Genomic DNA, 19,580 nt, shown 5'->3' with positions numbered 1-19,580 from the left:
TTCCATCTCATTTGTATACTTCTGTAATGGATTTTTCTTCAGTTATAAAGGACTAGCTTTTACCCGCGACTTCGTCTGCGGTGATTTGAGAATTGGGCGGACACAGACGTGTGAAACTGTAAAAGTGCTTTAAAAAGTTTGGTGGGCTAGCAAATGTGATGTGATGTGTTATATTGTGTATCTAGTGATACAGACAATGTGATGTGTTGTATTGTGTATGTCGTGATACAGACAATGTGATGTGTTGTATTGTGTATGTCGTGATACAGACAATGTGATGTGTTGTATTGTATATGTCGTGATACAGACAATGTGATGTGTTGTGTATGTCGTGATACAGACAATGTGATGTGTTGTATTGTGTATGTCGTGATACAGACAATGTGATGTGTTGTATTGTGTATGTCGTGATACAGACAATGTGATGTGTTGTATTGTGTATGTTGTGATACAGAAAATGTGATGTGTTGTATTGTCAGATAATGTGATGTGTTGTATTGTGTCAGACAATGTGATGTGTTGTATTGTGTATGTCGTGATACAGAAAATGTGATGTGTTGTATTGTGTATGTCGTGATACAGACAATGTGATGTGTTGTATTGTGTATGTCGTGATACAGACAATGTGATGTGTTGTATTGTGTATGTCGTGATACAGACAATGTGATGTGTTGTATTGTGTATGTTGTGATACAGAAAATGTGATGTGTTGTATTGTCAGACAATGTGATGTGTTGTATTGTGTCAGACAATGTGATGTGTTGTATTGTGTCAGACAATGTGATGTGTTGTATTGTGTATGTCGTGATACAGACAATGTGATGTGTTGTATTGTGTATGTCGTGATACAGACAATGTGATGTGTTGTATTGTGTATGTCGTGATACAGAAAATGTGATGTGTTGTATTGTGTATGTCGTGATACAGAAAATGTGATGTGTTGTATTGTGTATGTCGTGATACAGAAAATGTGATGTGTTGTATTGTGTATGTCGTGATACAGACAATGTGATGTGTTGTATTGTGTATGTCGTGATACAGAAAATGTGATGTGTTATATAGTGGAAAGCTATATGTAAAATGTGAGTGAGTAGAGTGAGGGCTACTCCTGAGGTGACAGTAAGGAGTGTGCAGGCAGGTTGAGGCAGGAAATGCCAGGCAGTGTGTGTGAGTGTGTATGTCGTGATACAGACAATGTGATGTGTTGTATTGTGTATGTCGTGATACAGACAATGTGATGTGTTGCATTGTGTCAGACAATGTGATGTGTTGTATTGTGTCAGACAATGTGATGTGTTGTATTGTGTCAGACAATGTGATGTGTTGTATTGTGTATGTCGTGATACAGACAATGTGATGTGTTATATAGTGGAAAGCTATATGTAAATGTGAGTGAGTAGAGTGAGGGCTACTCCTGAGGTGACAGTAAGGAGTGTGCAGGCAGGTTGAGGCAGGAAATGCCAGGCAGTGTGTGTGAGTCTATAGCTGGGGCTAGGAGTCCTGCTTTTGTGAGTCTCCTGCTAGGAAGCCATGTTGTTTAGTGGCACCAAAAGTAGCCTGTGACTCAATCCTAAGGGAAAACTATGTTTGTGGAAAATTGCACGCAAATCCGTCCAGGCGTTTTAGCGTGATTGAGGAACAAACATCCAAACTCACAAACATCCAAACACACAAACTTTCACACTTATAAAAAACTTTCACACTTATAATATTAGTAGGATAGATGTGTTCATTTTGTATTTCACATTACAGTGAATGGAGACAGATGTAGACAGAGGATGCTCCACCTGCATCTGTCATTTTATGTCAGTGTTGCAGTATACTGCTATGATCCTATGATGAATCAGAGCAATGGACTGTAATAACTGTAGTGTCATTGTACCCTAATATGGGTGACACAGACAGCTGAGGACACCTCTGCAAGATAAGTTAGGACCCTTTGCTTTTCAATATCTTGGCATAGAGAACCCTCCTTATATCTCTCTAGCTATCTACCAGTAATCCAATAAGTTTATTAGTTTAGGCATTTACATAGGGCCGCGAGCAACGAGGCCTCTAGCATCAATGGTTTGTCCGACCACGTAATAACCATCGTATTTAAAGGCCCTTTATCTGTGTATTGCAGAAAGACACTACTTTGGTGTATGTCCCATAGCCCTGATAACTATAAACTAGTTCTGCTTATGATGATTCCTGTACTGAGCAGAACAAGTATATGCTACACTATAAACAGTGGTGATTCCTATCCCTCCTTGAACTAAATGATAATCGGATAAGGCGTCCATTGGCATCTTGTAATTGTACAAGTACAATCAGCAGAATGGTCATAATTATAGGATCTATATAAAGACAATTACATTAGTGCAGGGTTATACTTGTAAGTGCTACAAGTACCTACTTCTAGTTATCGTTTTATTCATTCAGGACAATTACAGGTCTGTCTAAAGGAAATATAATCTGTTGTTTAGAGCGGAGAACCTATCATTTCTTCTGCGTGACAAGGCACCAATAGGTCAGGCCAGAATTATAATAATTCACTAGTGGTTTGCAAATAATTCTTTTTATAGGTACAGTATTATGAGAGGCAGTGGCGTAACTAGGAATGGCAGGGCCCCGTGGCGAACTTTTGACATGGGCCCCCTGACCAACGCCGAAGACCTTGACCGACCCCCTCCTACGCATTCCTGCGCACTCTATTATGCCCCATAGTGGCCCCTTCACACAGATTATCCCCCATAGTGGCCCCTGCACACAGTATTATCCCCCATAGTGGCCCCTGCACACAGTATTATCCCCCATAGTGGCCCCTTTACACAGTATTATCCCCCATAGTGGCCCCTTTACACAGATTATGCCCCATAGTGATCCCTGGACACAATATTATACCCCATAGTGGCCCCTGCACACAGTATTATCTCCCTTAGTGGCCCCTGCACACAGTATTATCCCCCATAGTAGCCCCTCCACACAGTATTATCCCCCATAGTGGCCCCTGCACACAGTATTGTACCCCATAGTGGCCCCTGCACCCCAGAGTATAATAATCGGAGACCCAGGGGGAGAAAAACATAAAAAATTCTGTTGCTCACCTATCTCCTGGCTCCTACAATGTTGACCTCCGAAGTAGTCCATCTTCAATTACGTCAGACGTCACATGACCCGGGACACAGGACGGGGTCATGAGACGTCAGACGACTAGGCCGAAGCCTGCCCGGATCGTGGAGAGGTAAGTAACAGTGTTTTTTATGTTTTTTACCTCTCCCGGGCCGCCGATCATTATACTCAGGGGTCTGAAAAGTCCCCCGAGTATAATGATAGCAGCGGTAGCGGCTGTCACCGGGCCCCTAATGTCCCGGGCCCTGTGGCAGCTGCCTCTGCTGTTACGGCGGTAGTTACGCCACTGACGAGAGGTGCCTTGTCTGTGCCAGCCTTTGGGATGTCATACAATAGACTATAGCATGCTGCACTTTTTGAGAGCCCTTTTAACTGTTACATTATATAAAGGAATTGAGAGATGATTCTACAGTTTCCAAGTATACCTCTGTTACTCAGCTTTGGAGCCCTATTTTCATGTAAACTGTGTTTAATTCCTATGCAAATGAGCAAGAAAGCGCTTTAGATTCTTTGATAACACTTACCACTCATTTGTATGTCAATAAAACAGCAGTTTACATGAAAATTGGACTTCAAAGTTGAATGATAAAGGCATACTTGGAAAGTTTAGAATTACCTCTACTAGGTACTGGGATTAGTTTTATAACCAGCTTACTGCTGACAGACTCCCTTTAATGCATTGACAACCTGTTTATTCATTATGTTTGCTATGGCCTGTATGCAGAGATGGCAACATAGGGGCAGATTTATTAGACTTATTAATGGTGTCTAAAATCAGACTGTTGTCTAACTTAATTTTCCTATCGGTTGGCTTACTAGAGCACCTTCTCACATCTTAAGCCACTCCCCTTTTTCCTGATAAGTCACGCCCACTTTTTAAGTGCAATGGAAAGTCTAAAACATTTTATGATTTCCGTGAATGGCGTTTTTGTGCCTTTAGTTTAGTAAATCTCCCACATAAGGCACTATAAAAATAAAACTGCGCATGCACGGTACAGCTGCACGCATGGTCATTTTATTTTTGGCAGTCCTAAACTGATCATATGAGAACGACTATGAAGACTACAACTTATTTACAACCTCTTAGGGATGACCACAAGTACTTATATCATGGGGTGTATTGGCAAATTGTTAGAGCAAATCTATAACGTTTACTATATACAATGAGTTTACTATATACAATGAGTACAGTATGTAGGAGTATACTGTTCAGATTATAATCTAGTCTGTGACCCCGACAGTTAATCTGATGTCAGCCATAGTATAGAAATGTCATTTTGTTATTTGTGTCTCTAAAGACTTTAATAGCATCATCTTTCTACACATCTGCAGTAGTCCATTAAAACAATGAAATACCTCTTAATACGACAAACGGTAGGACTGCCAAATGTCTGTCACTAGACCCCAAACATCTACACTACCTATAGCATCAAATGAAAGCAGAACTATAATTTGGGAATGTTGTTGTATATGACTCGAATGCTATACAGTGCTATATAGCATAGGCTTAAATGGAATCTGTCAGGGTGATTTGGGACTCTAAACCATCCACAGATCCTTATGGACTGGGGGTGTAGTGTCCCAAATCGTCCTGTTATGTCATGTCAACAATAAAAAAGCTTTACAGTTATGTACTCCTCACTCCGGTGTAGTTATTCACTGAAGCCAGAGGGGTATACCTCAGCCTCAGTACTCATGGTCCGTACCTCTGTCACTAGCGCAGTGAGGCGACGTGTAGTTGTCAGTTTCACTGAAGAACTGAGATTCTTCAGACTCATCTCTGGGTAAATATAAAGGTTTATTATTTGGTATATGCCTTAGAGCCCGGCCATGGTCAGTCAGAAGCAGTAAGGATCCTCTAATTCATGAAAAAGATAGTGAATGAATTCCTATGATAACAAGCATGCAATTAATTATACAATATTAATGATTGTATAATATAATTAAATCAAATTAATCATTTTATTTTGAAACCGGAAATGGCATCGGTAACTTTAGGTCCCACCTCATGACTCCAACTCCCCAGCTCTGGTTAAAGGGGTCTATCATTGGGAAAAGTCATTTTTAACTAAGCAAACCCTTGCATAACCTTTAGAAAGGCTATTCCACACCTACCTTTTGTATGTAAATCACCTCAGTAGTTTTTGAATGAGTCTGTTTTTCTTCATATGCTAATTAGCCTCTAGCGAGCACCGGAGGTTCTCATCCTGCACCCTCTATGCTATTCTCTCCTATGTGTGTACGGGCAGGGAGATGACTCATCATCATCAGCAGCCTGTGCTGTACACATACATAGGAGGGAATAGCAGAGAGGAGGGCATGATGAGACTTCCGAGTGCACGGTGGAAGCTAATTAGCATATGCATAAAAACAGGCTCATTCAAAATTACTGAGGCGATTTACATGGAAAAGGTATGTGTGGAATAGCCTTTCTAAAGGCTATGCAAGTATGTGATTCGTTAAAAATGACTTTTCCGCTCTTCACTGGAAGCAGCGCTCACCCCCCCCCCCCAGACTCTGATCTTATAACCAGGATGAAGTCCGTGCGTGGTATGGAATTCCTCACTGCATCTCTCAACCATACTTTGGACGCCTTTCAGGCTGTATGGTCTCCCTGGGTCTCTTATTGTATTCTTCAGGGTTTTTGACTCCCCCCCCCCCCCTCCTCTCCCTCCCCCCCCTCCTCTCCCTTCTCCCTTCCTCTCCCTTCTCCCTTCCTCTCCCTTCTTTGCATCATTACATGTATTCTTTCTTCTGTTTGACTGTTTGATGTCTTAATATTACTTGACTTCCTGTTGTTTTGTATACAAACTCTTTAATAAAAATTAGTTAAAAAAAAAAACTTTTCCCAGTGATAGAGCCCCTTTAAAGCCTTAGCGCCATTCATATCAGTAGAGCTGAACTGCAAAAGTAGACACAACCCATTAAGAGATGTGTTACTGTTTTTGCAATAAAGAAGTCATGTTTTTCTAATTCCTGTTTAAGTTTCACGTTAGGAGCTGATGCAATGTATCAGTCACAGGAACATTCTCTGTGCCACATCTATCCCTACTGATTTTTTTTTTCTTTATTTAAATGTAGATTGTGAGCCCCATATAAGGATCACAATGTACTTTTTTTTTTTTCTTCATTTAACCACTTCAGTACCGGGCCAATTTGTGGTCCAGGACCAGACACATTTTCGGGTTTTTTTGTATGTGCGGTTTTGAGGGCTGTAACATTTTTCTCATATGTCTCATTCAACTAATTTTTGCATCTTTTTTCGGGGACATATAGGGCTTTATTTTTATGTTGTTTTTATTTTCTAATGTGTTTTAATTTTTTTTATATCCGGGAAAATATAAACATAATAGGAGGGAAATTGTGTCTGGTTTTCCCATTATTATTATTATTATTATTATTATTATTATTATTATTATTATTATATTTTTTTATTTAATAACACAAAGTGCTACTGAAAAACTTTATAAAATAGTTTTTCCTCTCCGTTACGCTAATTTTTTATTTTGTATGGTGTCATCTGGGGTGGGGCTATAACCTTTAATAACGGCGATTTTCTAGCATATTATTTTATTTATTTTAATTATTTATTTTCATTTTTTCTACTTTTTTATTATATTTTATTTTTATTTTTTTTCCAGATTGTGTCCCCATAAGGTCATAAGAGACCTTTGGGGACATTTGATCACTTATTTTTTTTGTTAGGGAGGCTGATTTCCCCTGTAACTGAGGCTGCTACATTTAGCATCAGGTGCAGGAGGAATCCAGCCTCCTGCACACTGTTCTTTACACTTACAGAGCTGATCTGGGTCCTGTAGGACCCAGCAGCTCTTGTAAGACACAGAGCCCAGCGGACCACGTGACCGCCGGGTTAGAGGGCGGCCGTATCATGGCGGCGCCCATAGCCGTGTATACAGTGCTCATTGAGCGCTGTATACACAGCAATCGAGAAGGCAGGGAAGGGGATAAACCTTCCCTGCCATCTCTCTGGGAGCTCCGGCTGAAGTTACAGCCAGCTCCCAGCTTCATTAGCTGCACGATCTCCGTGCAGCTGCTGTGTTCTGATTGGACGTACCGATACGTCCTGTCAGAACTAGGCAACCACTTCCCGGACGTTTATAGTCTATGCGCAGTCCAGAAATGGTTAAGTATGTTTTGGTAGAATGGGAAGAAATCCACACAAACATGGGGAGAACATACAGTCTCCTTGCAGATGTTGTTCCTGGCGGGATTCAAACCCAGGACTAAGCCACCGTGCTTCCCCGGCTATCCCTACTGATTGTAGAAACTATGGGGCAAATTTATCAGCCCATGTGGAGTAAAAGGATGATATTGTGACATACATTTGACACAAAGCCCTTTCTTTCTCCAAGAGTGTGCCACAGCCCCAATCCACACCGCTCTCGCCACATTGTACGAATGTGGGGCGGGTTGGTGTATGGATGTCTCAACCAAACATATTAATTAGAATTCAAGCAAGTTTTCTGACATTGGGTATGATGTAAATCCACATATTTTGCAGGTAGAAAATACGCATTGACCCCCAATATATTTTTGTGGGAGTCACTGGAGACAGACAATTATTGTTTAAGTGCTGTACTCAGCTACGTATTTATGAAACAATGGCAGTTTTGTGGCAATAAAGACTCCAAAAATAGAATATATGGACTTACCTTATTTATCCTTCTCCAGTTAAGCCATTACGTCATTACGTCTGAATACAGTATATCTCTATGACAGCATAGAACATAAAAGCTCGGTCCTTTGTTCCATTCCCCTAATAATACTGTTCAGTCTCTGGCAGGCTACAGGAGGGATGTAGGCTACTTTCATATCCAGCTACAAATTCTCAGATGGATAGAGGTTGGACTTTTCTTGGCTGCTCCAGGGCATTAAAATTCCAATATATCTTTTTTGGGGTCAGTGTCTTATAAATTTTTCCCCAAATTCCGTTCCCTTTTCAGCAGTTACTTTCCTTGCCTCTCTGCCCTATAGCCCTCTGGCAACATTTTTTGTAATCACATTCTCTTCCACCTCAGTTATGGAGACTTGTAACTCCTTCAGAGATGTCATAGATCACGTTATGGCTTTTTCAGTTCTGCAAAAATTCTTTCAATTATTAATGATTGACTGGCGCGTTTTCTTAGGATATCACAGAGTTATTTGTAGTGTTATTTGTAGTAGTGTTTTTATAAGAAAACTCAACCATCGTTCATGACTTGCAAGGTGGTTTTCAGTTCATTAATTTGTTATCTTAGGGGTGTGCGACCTGTATGACCACAAAGGATGCAACGACGACGCAGACAAAGCTTGTGATCACTGCACCAGTTACATAACTTTATGTTGGCTGAATTATACTGACATTTACAGTCAGTCATTGCAGAATAAGATAATTTCTCCATCATATGAGGTAGGGTAGAAACAGAAAGTATCACACGGTGCACTATCCAAGATAAAACTGCATTTTTTAAGGTATTTTTATTACACTTACCGTAATATTTTACATTTATTGGTACAAAAATGGAATCAAAATTATCTCTAAAAATGCAAAAAATATATATAATATCACATGACCACAGCTTAAAACCAATTCACAGATGATAAAAACGTGCAGTAGTAATGAGGGCAAATAGTACAAATATTTTTTTTTAACTTAAAGGGGTTGTCCATGATTTAGATGATTGATGGCCTACCCTTAGGGTACTTTGAAAATATGATTGTTTTCTTCTTCTCGGGAAGTGACATCATGTCTATTGGTCACATGGACATGATGTAGCTCAACCTCATTCATTTAAGTGGGATGGATATGTGACATGCGGCCTATGGATGTCATTTCAAGTCCTGCACAACTCCTTTAAGTCATCTATATCAGATCAGTAGAGGTCCACCATCTATCACACCCACAGATTAGCCAATATTGGAAGGTGCTTCTTCATGTGTACAGAAACTCCACTGTAGTAACCTGGCACAGGCACTACACAGTAGACGGAGCTGTGTCTTTCAGGCTCTGTCACATGACCTTCCATCAGCGGCCATGATGGAACCTGCACTGCATAGCGCTCACATAGGGGGTTATCAACCCTGGTATGCCACTTCTCTGGTATAGATGGCTTTAATTGTGGCACTTTCTTGGACCAAAGTTACGCCACACCCCTAGTTCTGCGTGTCATTCACCACATTTGTGATGAGCTGAACAGTCTGTGGTTGCCCAACAAATCTATTATAACTCACGCCAAACAACTGGAAAATCTATGTCAGGGTAAGTTCACACGGAGTATTTTTGTCAGGATTTTGAGGCCATATCCGCCTCAAAATCCTTACCTTGAAATCAATGGGAGCTGCTCAGGTCTTTTTTCCGTGAGCGGTCTGTTCCGGCTCCCGGAAAAAGAAGCGAGATGCTCATTCTTCAGGCCGATTCGCCTCACGATTTGGCCTGAAGACCCTCTCTCCTCCCGACTAGGCCCATTCTGGAGCGGAGTGTGTGACTGGATGCCGATGCAGTGCACCAGCATACAATCGCGACTACCCGTATTTTGGTCCGGAACCTGAGGCAGCCTCCGCCTCAGGTTCCGGTCCAAAAAACCCCATGTGACCTTACCCTCAGTCTTCAACTAACATAGATTTTCATTCTGGTGCACAGGAACGCACCTGATTTAAGAAGCCTCTCTAGAAGAAGTGTCTCTAATCCAGGAGTTCCTTGCACCATGTAGGACATTATTAAAGCTGCTATACCAAGTGCCAGTCTTAATAAATTTCCCCTATTAAATAAGTAAGTTGATGTACTATGTGCAGACCATTCTGAAAAATAAAGAGTGGCCAGCCCCTTCAAAGAGACGTGATGATAAAATGTGAAGATTTGGTTTTAGGTTGTGCCAGTTTTGTTGCAAGTTTTTGCCTTGTTTTCTTTTTTTTTTTCACAGAAAAATATTTAGTACTTATTTCTACTAAAACTCGCCAAATATAATCCCTCACACGCTTGTCACATGGCGCTATGTGAGTAGTTTAATCATCAGAAAAGCAGATATTTACTAGTAAATATGGTTCTAAGTCTCCTTATTGATAATATTCATTTTTCTGGAGGTAGGGAATCAATCACTTTACAGTAATATAACACAACCAACGCTTCACCTAGGGATTATAGCCGTGAATTTGTGTTAATATATTATGTATGTAACTTATTGAGCGACACACAGATATTGATCAGATAAATTCCTGGGGGAACTGTATGAAAACAGTTTACCTATAATGCCTTAGATCACAGGAAACATGTCTCGTGTAGAAACTCCTAGTGTACAGATGTATCTTTCTTAACCTTTCCTCTAGGCTGAACATGTCCTCTTGGTATGTGTGTCACGAGATGGGTAGTATTTCAGAACAATACTGATTTGTGATATGCTATATATGTTCGTGTGTGGCTACCCAGTGGTTGTGTTGGGAATTGCAGCCAATATTGTATTCCATTGGTTTTCATTACATTCAGTCACCATACTTTTTTCCTCTCCCAGTGCATCAAATGCATCATATTCCTTCTAGCTGCCATCTTCATTCCTAGGGGAGTATCAGTATTGTGGGAATTATAGTATGACTATGCGTGTTGAAACTCCCTGTCCTTGCCTACTCATAATGTAATACACATAAATTAGTCTATGGGAAACACAGTAATCCCTCTAATATTAACCTGTGCCTTATCCAAATTCTGCTATAGTATGTGGTTTGTATTTGCAGCCACAACTATCCTGTGTGTCCTAGGCATGCAATACATATGCTAGTTCACCTCTGTGCATTTTACTGGCATTGCTTATTACTACAGTCTATGGCATTGTTTTGCTGCATCGTCTCATAGTCCTCAAACGTAGGATGAGATAGACAGTAGTAATAGTAATGCCAGTACAACGTGACCTCCATATCTAAACCACACAGTATAGTTGGTGCTGCAGATAGATTCAGCATATGTAGCTGGCTTTAAATGTGAGGATGGAAAAGGTTAATATAAGTGGCAAGAGCAGTACTTATGATGGCAAAGGCTTGACCCCTTTATCAATCTCAGTATTTCTGCTGTTTTCATAGCTTTCATATAAATATAGGCGTCCACACACTTACCTGTACAGTTGTTTTGAGATTGGCGATGATTATATGATGACACCATCTTAGCATATCAGAAACAAGGCAGACGGGTAAGTGTGGATCCATCCGTAACTAGAGGTATAAGAACAGCGTAGCACAGCAAACTCTACTTTTTTCAGTACTGCTGTCTTTTGGGTGTCTGGCTAGGTATTGTGTGCTGCAATGTGGTATTTGGCTAGTTCAGAGATGTTTACTGTGCTGCACTATTTCTGCTGAATTTATTTGGTACCTCAAGGGCTAGTTCACACGTAAAAACCGCCTGGCTTATTTTGGTCCTGAAAAAAACGCTTCCTTATTTGAAAGGTTTTTTTTTATACCTTGAGGTGTTTTTTGGAGCTTTTTCTGGAGCAGTTTTTGGTAAAACCTGCTTCAGAAAACGCCAGGCAGTTTTCCCCTCCCCTAAAGTGAATGGACTGTAAAAAAAAAAAAAAAAAAAAAAGCTAGGCGTTTTCAGTCTCCATAGACCGCCACCATAGCTGTCTCCATAGACCACCATTGTATGGAGGCAGATTTTGAGGTGAAATCTGTTGTCAAAATCTGCCTCATTGCCCCTGTGTGAACTAGCCCCAAGGTAGTATTTATTTCCGAGCTGCCAGTCAAAGAGCTTGAGTAGCTATAATCTAGGGGATAGGTTCCAGAATGGCATCAATTCTTATGTATTGTGGAAGGAAACCCAAGTATGAGGACACAGGAATTATTGGTGACTATGGTATGGCATCTATCCACACTAGCAACTCAAGCACACCCATTACTAACTGGTACATAAAATATCAAAGACAGTAATCGTAGAAGGGTAATACTGAAAAGGCCCCCCTATTTTCTGCAGCTATCTTCCACAGGAGGACATTTTCCTCAGTAATTTTTACATTTCTCCTATGCTGCAGCTACCATATTATAATGTACCGTAGCTATTATAATTTATACAAACTCACATAATATTGCAAATGATAAAGCATGTAATATGTGATATGTGGTGAGCACCCTGTAATCACTGTGAGGATGGCAAGGAAAGGTGTGGGGAAATGCTCTCCTCATGAATACACCAGACTCATAACCTGTGTCCAGGGGTGAACCTACCCCTTTTGCCTCCCGAGGCGAACTACAGAAAGCCCCCCCCCCCCCAAGGAAGGGGCGGAGCGAAGGGGCATGTCCGAGCGAAGGGGGCATGTCCGAGCGAAGGGAGCGGGGCTTAGCGCCGTTCGCAGGCAGAGAGCAGGCACGGAGTGGACCTGAGCCTGGCCTGAGCGTGAGGGGAGGCTGCTGGAGCAGCGCTGCTCCAGTGGCCTCCCCAAACCACCGCTCGGTGCTAAGCCAGTCCAGGACAGCTTGTCCTGCACTGGCTTAGGTAATCAAAAATGCCGCCCTCCCTGGGGCCCTGACATAGCGCCACCTGAAGCACTCGCTTCAGGTCGCCTCACGGGAGGTGCGGCGCTGCCTGTGTCCAGTGTATTCTTTGATCATTCTTAGTAGTCAAACAGCTAAATATTTTTGTGCCATTTTGGCTTATCAGAGAGTGAACCTTTCCTAATACATACAGCAGCATAGTCTGATGGCAAAACCACTTTAATGGGCAATCTAAAGATGGGTTGTATAAACTAACCAACCCATTTAAGTCATTGTCTTTTTAGAGTTTATTCATGCGTTTGCTCTTAGTGGACGTGTGATGTCTGTGTTAATTGCTGACTGTCTGTGAACCCATTGATTTTAATGGGTGCGTGCAGATGTCTGTTCTTTTTTCTATGGATAACCGTCTGTGGAAGAAGAATGGAGGTATGCTCTATTTTGATACATTTTGAAGACCATGGATGCCCATTAAAGTCAGTGTGTCAGTGAAATTCACAGACAACACATGGATGCCATTGGTGTAGTGTCTGTTTTTCACGGACCAGAGACAGTGAAAATAATACAAACCTTGCAAAAAAAATAACAGTTAACCTGTTTTTCATCAGTATTAAAAGCGGATCAACCCGGACAGCACATGACCCAAAAATGAGAAGGACCATGCTCTGTCTGTGACTAATAAACCCTTAGACTGACTACTAGCATATGCTTATTAGTATTCATTGCAGAGAATTTCTAGTAGTATGTCAACTTTCCTTATATTTACATCAGGAGGGCACTACCTTTACCTGTTAAGACTAGAAGACTGTGTAATAAGCCTGATCGTATTATCTGGTCAGAATACAGTAGGTGAGAGAATCGTGATGAAATCAGTGTGTGCCCACCCTACGCCATCTGGCAGTCTCTGACTGTTTTGTACGACACGGAGCTGCATAACTCTGCAGCTGCTGTACTTGGCTTGGGATCCAGTTTTGGCTAAATGTAGATTCCAGGAACATGTAATCATTTCCTAGGTGAGCCCGTTCTGCGTATTGTTACTAACACTTGACTGCAGTAATGGAAGCTGTGAAATGTATTGGATACTACATACACTATCATATCAGAGTAGTGGAGACTGTTATCTCATGACTGCTTGGATGTTATGACATTTGTAATCTCACTAAATCTATAAAAATGCTATGAAGTCCTCATTGTAAGATGTGCTTAGTTTCCTGATATACAAAACAGTGTATATACTGTACTGTACATTGTCATGAACATTTGCTTAGTCTTTTTTTTTTTTTATTGAAACTATGCAGGTTATAAGAGAAATCCATCACAATAAGACATGCTCAGGTCAAAAGAAACAATACATGTTGTGATTTACATAATTCCATATTTTGCTTCACTGTATTGTATTAATTAACCTCCTCATGACCATATCAATTTCATCAGCTCATGACTGGATATATTTGTAAGTTTTTTTTTTTTTTTTTTTGGTACATGGCTTTAAAGAGGACCTTTCATGTCTGCATTGATGTGCAGTATTATACGCTGCTAGATAATGACAGTGCACTGAATTCAGCAGGGTGGAGATATCCGTAGGGAAATGTCGGTACCGAAACTAACAGCACTGTCAGAAGGGTGGCCCTTACAGTTCAGTGTAACCAGTGGCCGGAAATTAAATTTCACTATATTTTTTTTACTTTATTTTATACGCAATGTGCCTCCCCATAAGGTCATAACAGAAGCTGGGTGAATATTTAACCTTTTTTTTTTGTTTCTGAGTTCCTCTAAAACTGGGGCTAATACATTAGCCCCATTTAAAGGAGTAATGCAACCTCCTGGTATAGAATGCAAGACTAACCTGGTCCTCTAGGACCCAACCTGTTAGCAACACATTAAAATATCAGTATTGAGTACTTGCCCAAATCAGAAGTATACATAAAAGAGAAGGGATACATGGACTGGAAGCCTATTACTATGCCAGGTCATGCGATCTGAAGGACCAACCAAAGCTGGACTTCCTTGCCCTAAGGCCTCATGATAGCTGGACTGCCTCCTTTTATAACATATATGTACTTGGACAAGGAATACAAAATGAAAACACAAAATTAATATAAAAGGGGGAGAAGAATTTATTTTGGTGTATTTTTGCTGGAGTTTGTGTTTCCATAATTTGCGCCATATTTATCAAATGTTGCATATACTTTGCTAAAGTTGCCACATGTTTCTAAAAAGTCACATTTGATAAATCTGTAATACAAACATCTAGACCGGCTAACCACACCCAGATTGCCTGTTACATTTCAAAAATGTAGTGTTGTGAAAAAGACAAAATGTTGACCTTTTTTTGTGTGCATTTGTTACTTTTCTATGGTAGAAATATAGAGCATGGCATGAAAAATTTTATAATTGTAGATGAGATGTATCCCTCAGTATTAATGTAATGGTCCTTTAAATGCTACTATACATGTTCCTGGTCAACTGTCTTAACCATAACTTACACCTCCAAACTGGTGTAAAATAATCAAATGATGAAAATAAATAGTTGTGTTTTATCTAGATGATTGGGAGCTGGTGATTCAAATTCCGTACACTTGCGCCTGTGTCCGCCCTTTTCTGCCTAAATTACTGGAAAAACTACATAGGTAACACTTTGCCGGTAGTTAGTTTAAAAACCCATTCATTTGAATGGGTTATGAAGCAAATTGCCCGTGTCCGTATACAGCCTCCTCACGGTAAAACCATTTTTTTGCACGGATACAAAGGCCTGCATGTCCGACTTTGTGTCCGTGGGAAAAAGAGGGTTTTAAAACTGACCATCGGCAAGCCGTCTCCTATGCAGTTTTTCCGGGGATCTAGGCGGAAAACTAAAGGGTGAACAGCAGCGCAAGTGTGAATGCCGCATAAATGATTTTACAACACATTGAGCATTAAGGATATGTTCAGACAGCGTTTCTGTTGAAAATCCATATTGTGCGTGTGTTTGTTATTGATTGATTAAGGTATTAACCCCTTAGCGACCCTTGACGTAACTGTACATCATGGGTCGCATGGGGATGTATGGAGTGAGCTCACACGCTGAGCTCGCTCCATACACGGCAGATGCCGGCTGTATAATACAGCCAGGACCTGCCACTAACAGCAGCGGTCGGTGCCCGAGCCGATCGCTGCTGTTAACCCTTTAAACACTGCGGTCAAACGTGACCGCAGTGTGTAAACGGCGCCGGCGGCATCGGCGCCGCCATGTTTTGCCGATCGCCGCCCTCCTGAACGTCACAAGAGGGCGGTGATCGGTTGCTATGACAGCCGGAAGCCTATTGAAGGCTTCCAGGCTTGTCTCTGCCCGAGAAGTGCTGCGATTTTCCTATTCACTGGAATACTGTAGTATTGAAGTGAATAGTATGAGCGATCAGACTCCCTAGGTTTCAAGGTACCTAAGGGGTCTGATCATAAATGTAACAGAAGAAAAAAAAAGTTTTTAAAAGTATTAAAAAAATAAAAAAAATATAAAAGTTCAAATCACCCCCCTTTCCCTAGATCAGCTATAAAAGTAATTAAAGAACATTAAACATAAACATATTAGGTATCCCTGCGCTCCAAAATGCCTGAACTATTAGAATATTAAAACATTTATCCCGTACTGCGAACGGCGTAGCGGCAAAAAAAATAAAAACAGCCAAAAAGCGTTTTTTTCAACACTTTGCCTCCTATAAAAAATTGAATAAAAAGTGATCAAACCATCGGATCTTTCCCCAAATGGTATCAATAGAAACGTCATCTTGTCCCGCATAAAAAGACACCACAACCACCTCCATACATGGAAATATGAAAAAGTTACAGGTGTTAGAACATGATGACACAAATTTTTTTTTCTATTTTGCAAAGTTTATCATTTTTTTAAAAGTATCAAAAAATTTCAAATACTATATAAATTTGGTATCACCGCGTTTGTACTGACACGTAGAACACAGGTAACATGTCATTTGTACCAAACAGTGAATGCTGTAAAAATTAAACCCATAAGAAAATGGCACAAATGCATTTTTTCTCCAATTGCGCCTCATTCTGAATTTTTTTCCAGCTTCCCAGTACATTGCACAGCATATTGAATGGTGCCATTACAAAGTACAATTTGTCCCGCAAACAATAAGCTATCATGTGACTCTGTGAACTGAAAAATGAAAAAGTTATGGCTCTTGAAATGTGAGGAGGGAAAAACGAAAATGCGAAACCAAAAAATGGCCTGGTCCTTAAGGGGTTAAACTGTGTATACCACTCTGTAATGTTCTACACATGGTATATGTAACAGAGATGGGTTTGTCAGGGCTTCAGAAATAAGTTTTTATTTTTTATAGGATACGCACCTGTAATGTGTACTTATAATGTAATACTTATGAAGGCTCTCACACATATTTCTAATTTGAAAAGCAAACAAACTGTATATACCGTATATAGTAGAAGTAAAAAAAAATCTAGGTCAAAGTTAAGATCAATGAAACATATCTTCTTTATCCCTGATATTTACACTTTTGTCTACTTTTAGCTTTAGATGTTCCTAAATGTCAATTTCACCTTGTGTCTCTTCATTTATTTTGTTTGAAGGTTGCTTTGAATGCTGCATAAAATGCCTTGGAGGGATTCCGTATGCATCATTGATTGCTACGATCTTGCTCTATGCCGGGGTTGCGCTGTTCTGTGGCTGTGGTCACGAGGCTCTATCGGGCACTGTCAACATTCTGCAGACCTATTTTGAAATGGCAAGAACTGCTGGGGACACACTTGACGTCTTTACCATGTGAGTCATAGTATCAGAATAAAACAAATGTGTTGAAAGTAGTTTAATAAATGCACAAATCCTATAAGTAATAGATGAATGTGTTCTAAGCACATGCATTGTATGTACAGTTTTATTGCTTCTGTTATTACTTTGGGGCGATAATATGTGATCTGTTGTATTAACACTTTGTGTCCATCTATCATTGTATCTGCACTCCAAGATCACATTAGAATAGCGGCAGATAAGTTAAATTTGACAGTATCATATATACAAGAAACAATGCTACACTAATGTACATAAAAATGGTCTTATTTATAGGCTGTTTCTGCTACTGCAGGTTACAATCGGTCACTTGTATGTGGTTAGGCTGCTGCGCTAAACATAGCCCATAAACCGGAATATTGTATTGTCTTTATTAAAACAATAACACAAAAACATGTTGTTCTAATTCTATTCAAACCTTTCAAAATCCTCTGTTAACCCCTTCCCGCTGCAGCCATTGTTCGATTCTTGTTTTTGACTCCCCGTCTCCCGAAAATCCATGAATTTGTTATTTTTCCATTCACAGAACCATATGAGGAGTTAATTATTGCGAGACAAATTGTACTTCGTAATAGTACTTTTTAATATTTCGTACAATGTACTGGGAAGCTGGAGAAAAAAAATCAGGATTAGATGGAATTAGAAAAACTGTGTTTGCACAACTTTCTTATGGGCTTTGTTTTTATAGTCATCTGTATTCCGTGGGTTGGTAAAATTACAGAAATACATTATTTAAATTTTTTTTTTACATTTTAACCCCTTATTTAAAAAAAAACAAAAAACAATTAGCAAATAAAAAATAGAGTCTTCCATTATGGGGAATGTCTGATTTTAATAGCTTTTTATCCAAATTTTTATGGGAGGAGAAACCGTGAAGAAGCGAACATTTGACTCTTTTGACTTTCTTTTTCCCCTCTAAAGCGTTTACTATATGAGAAAAATATTTTTATAAGATTGTAGACCAGGTGTTTTTAGACACAGGGAAACTTAATGTGTATTGTAATATGTATGGATTTTATTCATGTACTTTTTTATGTGTTTTAAGCAAAAGGGGTTCATTTGAATTTTATAGTTCTTTTATGTTTAGACCCTCTACGGGTCTTGAACCCCAGGGAGCCTGATCACTAATTTAATACATAGCAATGCTAATTTTGAAACTGATTGTGGGCATAGCCTCAGGTCACCCATGTATAGTAGATGCTAAACGGCCATCGTACTTAAATGACTATTGCGGCTGATTTCATTAAAGGGTTAAAGATGATGAAAAGGATAGATGGGCAGAAGACAAGCCCTTAAGTAAACTCTGTATCATACAGACAAAATCATCTGGCAATGATCGGGAGCGGCATTTATAGAGGACCTTTCACCACATCCAACAATTCCAACTCTTTGCATCCTTTAATAATTGCTGCATTACTGATTCATGCTCTATTATTATTGTATATTTATATAGCACCATTAATTCCATGGTACTTTACATTTGGGGGTTTACATACAGTACACAAAATATACTAACAGATATACTAACAATGACCGACTGGCACAGTGGGATAGAGGGTCCTGCCCACGAGGGCTTACAGTATATGAGGGAAGATGGATAGAGACGGAAGGCGAGGGTAGAGACTGTTCAGCTGGTGGTGTGGTGACATTAGTGTTATTGGAGGTTGTAGGCCTTCCTGAATAGGTGAGTCTTCAGGGCCTTCTCGAAGCCTGTGATTGTGGGATCAGTCTTATGTGTCTTGGTAAGAATTTCCAGAATATGGGGGATGCATGGGAGAAATCTTGAAGACAGTCGTGTGAGGAGCGGATGAGAGCAGAGCGGAGTAGGAGGTCATTGGAGGATCTGAGGTTATGTGTGGGCAGGTAGCGGGAGATTAGGTTCGAGATATATGGATGGGACAGGTTGTGGATGGCTTTGTATGTTAGCGTTAATAACTTGAACTCAATTTGCTCAGCAACGGGTAGCCAGTGAAGGGATTGCTCTAGCCCCCCACTATTCCTATGCGATAATTTCTGTTACTTTCTATTCACAGGTGGGCAGTCCTGAGCTGTCTGCTCCACTTGACGGTAGGCAGCATAAATAGTATATTAGATACGGCAGCAGCTTACATCACTGATTACTATGGTGGAGACTAGAGGAATCAGAATCAGTGGAACGGTGCCTATGAAAGGATGCAAAGAGTTGAAGTTGATAGAG

General features: G+C 40.2%; 1 protein-coding gene across 1 annotated transcript in view; it reads left to right on the top strand.

Annotated features, from left to right (window-relative positions):
* Nucleotides 1-19,580, top strand: part of GPM6A (glycoprotein M6A) — a 127,322-nt gene that overhangs the window by 59,947 nt on the left and 47,795 nt on the right. The window contains exon 2 of the mRNA XM_075258477.1: nucleotides 17,167-17,359. Within this exon, the coding sequence (XP_075114578.1) occupies nucleotides 17,167-17,359 (193 nt within the window). The remainder of the gene's footprint in view (nucleotides 1-17,166; nucleotides 17,360-19,580) is intronic.

Source organism: Leptodactylus fuscus, chromosome 1 (genome assembly GCF_031893055.1).
Source record: "Leptodactylus fuscus isolate aLepFus1 chromosome 1, aLepFus1.hap2, whole genome shotgun sequence".
In the NCBI taxonomy this organism is placed as follows: Eukaryota; Metazoa; Chordata; class Amphibia; order Anura; family Leptodactylidae; genus Leptodactylus; species Leptodactylus fuscus.
Note: the sequence above shows the minus strand (reverse complement) of the source record. Positions and strands in the feature narration are given on the sequence as shown.